At 40.8% G+C, this 5,575-nt stretch overlaps 1 protein-coding gene across 1 annotated transcript in view; it reads right to left on the reverse strand.

Moving 5' to 3' along the window:
- Nucleotides 1–1,799: 1,799 nt before the first annotated feature.
- Nucleotides 1,800–5,575, reverse strand: part of LOC145417835 (neuropeptide SIFamide receptor-like) — a 403,026-nt gene continuing 399,250 nt past the window's right edge. Inside the window, exons 6-7 of the mRNA XM_080286455.1 lie at nt 5,339–5,494; nt 1,800–2,363 (exon numbers count right to left, since the gene is read on the reverse strand). Coding sequence (XP_080142581.1) covers nt 1,800–2,363; nt 5,339–5,494 — 720 coding nt within the window. The remainder of the gene's footprint in view (nt 2,364–5,338; nt 5,495–5,575) is intronic.

Here is a 5,575-nt window from a genome sequence, read left to right on the forward strand (position 1 = left end):
GCTGGAAAGTCGCTAGGCACAAAAAATGTCTAGGAAATGGCTAAAAATAGGCTAATATTGCTAAACATTGGTAAAATCCTGGTTAATAATGTTGCTAAATAGAAATAAATGGACATAAAAACATCGCTAATATGGCAAAAGGGGATCCACACCCAGTTCATCAATACTCTGTGACACTAATTATTGTCTTGAGCTTAGCAGGCCCTTTAGCACTTCATCTTTAGCAAATTATTTTCTATATTGCAGATGATATATATATATATATATATATATATATATATATATATATATATATATATATATATATATATATATAAAATAAAACTTTGTTCAAGAGGATTAACTAGACAGAGTGTGGGAACAATATCATAGATAGACTTAAGTTCTTGTCGCAGGCAGTACTCCCAGGATTAGGTGTCCTGCTGTAAATAGGCTACATAGATACCTGTTAGGTAGATTGTACGTGAGGGACAGATTCATTTTCGAGTACGTGAGATACATGTATTACTGGCTTTTCAGATGATTGACAATGGTTTATTGTGTTGTGTAGCCTACAGTATTACCTGTAGAGTCTGATATGAATGGTGGTAATAAGCATGCCACTGTTACATTTCACTTGGGTTGTAGACAGTTGAATGTTATATTGACATGCATTATTATTCCGATTTACAAATAACTAAGAACTATTGCTATGTATCAACCTAACTTGTACTGTGGTTATGTCCCCCAAAACATATTGCTTTAGGTATGGATTCGATTTTCAAGAACTATAAGTACTTCGAGTTATACTACCTAAAGAGCTTTATGTGATTTTCGTTTTATACTTACCAACAAGTGCTCGTGGGCCCTTCGGGCCCCTCGCACTTGCTCCTGCGGATGGCTCTAGCGTTTATGTGCTGTTCTAGTGTAACGTTGTCACTTGGATTTTTTGCAGCTAACCAATTGATCGTGTTATTTGCAGCTTCGGGAATGGAACCCAAGTTGTCCGAACGCAAGTCCGAAGTACACACACAGACACACGGCTACTGCTACAGTTTATTTTAGTTCTATCTCTGGGCAAAAAATTCTACGGAGATCCTATGCCAGGCTTCGAGAGCAGCGTTTTTTGGTCAAAATGTGATCGTTCATTAATTATAGTAAAAGTTTTTCAATCGTGATGGGACCAAGTTTTTTCACATCAGCGATTTTTTTGCGATTTTTGAGCCAATTTTGGTGCGATTTGAATGTGTAGTTTCGGCTGCCCAAAATACACACACACACACACACACACACACACACACACACACACACACACGGCTAGTGCAACAGTGTATTAGAAGGATCTCTCTATAGTGTGTGGGTAATACTGATTAGAAACTGAATATTGATCTATATTAGTAAATTTGTTTTATTGTGTTAGGTTACTGTCATCCTTTTTGTTGTATATATGTAGAGTTATTGATCCATCAACTAAGAATCGTTCCCACCATTGGGTGATTTTGTATGAAGTCATTACTTGGATTTACGACCGTGGTAGTATAATCTTGGTCTGGTGTTGGAGATCTGTGATGATGACAAGAGGGCGAGCACTGAGGGTGAGGCATGGATGAATGAAACTTAATCATAACAACATTCCACGTGTCTCCCCCTTTAACACCCCCAGGTGTCCTCTGAATATTGCCAGTAGAACCTCATAGCTCCTCCTGGCTGGGACACAGAGCCCAGAAAGTTTTTCAGGATTTTAGGTTTAGAAAGATGCGAAGTGTTCCAACCCTTGGGAAAGATAAGACAATGCTACAGCTTCACCGGTGACTCGTCTCTTAGTCCGCCGCGTCCAGCTTGCCATTATTGAAAGATCGGTCGGTTTCTATGTATCCGTTATGGTCATCCACCTCAACGACATTGATGCCACCCAGAATGGATGTAGGTAGCTTCTGGTCTGCGCTTGAGTCATGGGCAAGATCGGCTAGATGGAGGGCCGGGGAGAGACCATTGGCTAAGGTGCTTCTGATCCTGGTAGCGTGATGGTGATGGTACCTTGTTCTTGTGTTGGCCCTTTCTTCAAGAGTGTAAATATTCCCAGCTGCAGGAGTCTTGTGTCGTCGCACTGGATCCACTGCAGCCCCTCCTGCCTCTGACCTGACGGTGGAGCGGTAGGAGGGGTAGTAGGACCTGCGGGTGGTGGAGTAGGAGTAGGTGTCGTAGCGGAGGGAGCCACAGCAGGAGCGACTCTTGACGATGGCCAGGAATCCATTGCGATACTTCTTGTTGAAAAAGGCGTACAGGATGGGGTTGATGCAGGAGTTGGAGGAGCCGAGCCACTGGGCCATAGGAGCCACGATCGCCAGCACGGCCCCCTCCTGCTCACCCAACTCGTCACCAAGCTGTCAGGGGAATGCAAGAAGACTGTGAGAACTTGGTGAAAAAGGATGTAGAACGAAATGTAAGAAGGAATTTGGTGAGACTGAAGAAAGTTTGGTGAGACAAGAAGACAAAACACAGTGAAATATAAAAAAAAAGCATGATGTAAGAATCGATAATGATATAAGAATGTTGACAGTTTAGAAAGGAACATGGTGAAAACAAAAAGGACATCGTGAGGGGAAAAAAGGTTGGTGTATGAAAAAACATTATGAGAAAAGAAAAAGTGTGTAAGAAAGAACGCAGAAATGCTAGTGAAAGAATATTATTTAAAAAAAAAAAAGTGGCGAGACTGAAGAGGAAATAGATAGCAGATAGAACAAGTAAGAAACGAAATAGCAGAATATAGCAGATAAATTTTCATCGTGGGAAAGGCGTTGCGGGACTGTACATACTTTTCTTGTTGTCGTCCCGTGAATCCGAGAGGTCAAATTAAAGAGGGAGTTGGTCGTAATCGAGATAGATAGGAAAGATGGTGATTATGAAGGAGGGATGGAAGAGGTAATGAAGAGGGAGAGATAGAAGGGATAGTTAAAAACAGCTAAGTAGGCCCTAGAAGAAACTAGTTGAAAGAGATAGGAAGTGAGAGGAGGGGAAGATGAGTGAAAAGGAAGAGAAAGAAGGGAGAGTTGAAGAGTGACAAAAAGACTCTAAACAAAAGTGGTGGAAAGTGATGGGAAATGAGGGAAGGAAAGGAAACATCATAAAGAGAGAGACAGAAGGAAAAGGAGTTGGTAAAAAAAGAAAAAAAGAAAAGTAAAAGAAAAAGAAAGCCTTAATCGAACGGTGGTAAGAAGCGATTGGGAGTACACACACACACACACACACACACACACACACACACACACACACACACACACACACACACACACACACACACACACACACACACACACACACTTTTTACAACACAGAATGCCTTGGTGTTGGTGTTGTTGTGACCCTTGACTCTCAGCACACTTACAATGAGAGATTAAAGGAAGAGGTGAAGAGAGACGAATGTGCCCTAAATTAAAGTGGTAGAAACTAATTGGAAATGAGAGAATGAAAGGATAGATCATAAAATAGGATAGACAGAAGGCAGAGGAGTCGGTAAAGCAACAAGTAGGCGTTAAATGAGTAATGGTAGGAAGTGTTTGGTACTGTGGATAGATGAATGTATAAAAGTAGCATTAGACTGGAGACCTTTGTGGGTTAGAGTCAAAGAAGTTTATCCTTGTCTTATATTTCACTAACATTTTACTCGCACGCACATAGAACCAGAACTGTCTGTGCCCACACCCACATCGCACCTAACATTTTTTTTTTTTTTTTTTTTTTTTTTTTTTTTAGCCAGACACCTTAATCTTGGAGAAGCTTGTCATGAAGAAATACCTCCATGTCGCTCTCTCCTCCCACAAGGCTCCTCTCCCTCACAACTCAAACCATCCTCATTTATTTCTCTCTCCATGCTGTCTCTCCACCTCATCCTTGGGTTCCCTTCCCACCCTCACCTCACTTACATAGATATTTTCGATAATCAGCTACACACAGATTGTAAAATACGTTCCTACAATTATGTGTACAGTTAAATGGTTCAAATTATAAAGCAGAACACATTTACTAGGTATTGCAGACTATAGAATTTTTGCTCGGCCTGCACTAACAAAGTCTGGTCGCATGTAATCAGCAAGAAGAAAAGAGCCAGAGTCGATACATTCTGAGGACTGTTCATGGATGTGTATGATCTGCTTTTAATTTTCTGTTTTTTTATCTAACTTCTCCCCCCCCCCAAAAAAAAAAAAGAAATTACTGAACACTACGTGGAAGACTTCAGTGAACCTCTACATTAATTTCTCGCCTGTCCCACGTCCTGAGAGCGAAGAGGAATCCGAGAGTATTTTTTGATCTGCACACACGGAAGAGCCTTGAGAGAGAGAGAGAGAGAGAGAGAGAGAGAGAGAAAGAGAGAGATTAGTATAATGAGCCAAGGAAAGATAAATTGGATCACTAGTCGCGCACGAGAAAGGATTTGCAAAACTGGTTCAAAAGTATCGTGTCAAGAAAGATAATTACCTTGATTTTTTTCCCCAGTCCTCTTAGTTTTACAGGTTCCATTTTCTAACCAATTTATCACCCCCCCCCTCTCTCTCTCTCTCTCTCTCTCTCTCTCTCTCTCTCTCTCTCATCCGTTCGTTTTATCCACCGTCTTTTCCTTCTCTCAGTCTCTCTTTTTCTCTAACACTTTGCTTGCGATGTGCGGAATTTGTGTAATATTCCGGCTGAAGTCAGGCGTTGTGCACAAATAAGAGAGAACAGTATCAAATTACCCCTTCTGTTTCTTGAATCCTTTTGGGTCACATTATACAAACTTTCGTAGTATTCCGGCATAGATCAGACTATTATTCAGCTTAGAGAAACTCACTGCTGCGGTCAGGATAAAATTTTTGAAGCGTTCTGAAAGAAAACTAGGAACTTCGTATTTTATTTCAAGTTAAGTCAGACGATTATAGTTAAGAAAAATTCACTTCTGCATAAAGATTGCAGAACAGCTTTGGACTTACATTAAATTCCAGTTAATACCTCATGAATTTCTTCCCCTTTAAGCAACCCACCAAAGCCTGAAGATTTTTGCCTCATTTTCCTTTCCTTTTTTCCAGTGTTTGCTCAGATTTGTGGTTTGTTTTCTTTGAGTCGCTTCCTCATTTCTCACCTGTATGTAAAGTATCTCCTTTTTCATTTTCTTATTCTTCTTTCTCCTTTCCATTGCTTTCCTTCATCTCTTTACTTTCCCTCTATCTATATTCTTTTCATCTCTCTCTCTCTCTCTCTCTCTCTCTCTCTCTCTCTCTCTTCACTGATTTCCCTTTCCATCCTTCTCCACCTCTTCTTTTTTTATTTCTTTCCTTCAATCTCCTCACCTTCCCTCCATCACCTCCCCTCTATCACCTTCCCTTACCTTGATCCTGGTGAAGATGACGTAAAGAGGCAGCCAAGACAGCATAAAGATGATCACCACCACCACCAGCATCTTCACCACCTTGACCTTGCTTCTCTGTTGCATCTCGTGAATGGCCGCGTCCCTAGTATCACCTGGTATGGCCCGGCGCGCTACCTGTGTCAGAAAGATTAAATAGATACGTAAATAGGTAGGTAAAGAGGTAGATAGATAGATAGATAAAGATTAATGAATAGA

The sequence above is a fragment of the Coenobita brevimanus genome, chromosome 111, assembly GCF_032717465.1.
Source record: "Coenobita brevimanus isolate Jiangsu-jjx chromosome 111, ASM3271746v2, whole genome shotgun sequence".
In the NCBI taxonomy this organism is placed as follows: domain Eukaryota; kingdom Metazoa; phylum Arthropoda; class Malacostraca; order Decapoda; family Coenobitidae; genus Coenobita; species Coenobita brevimanus.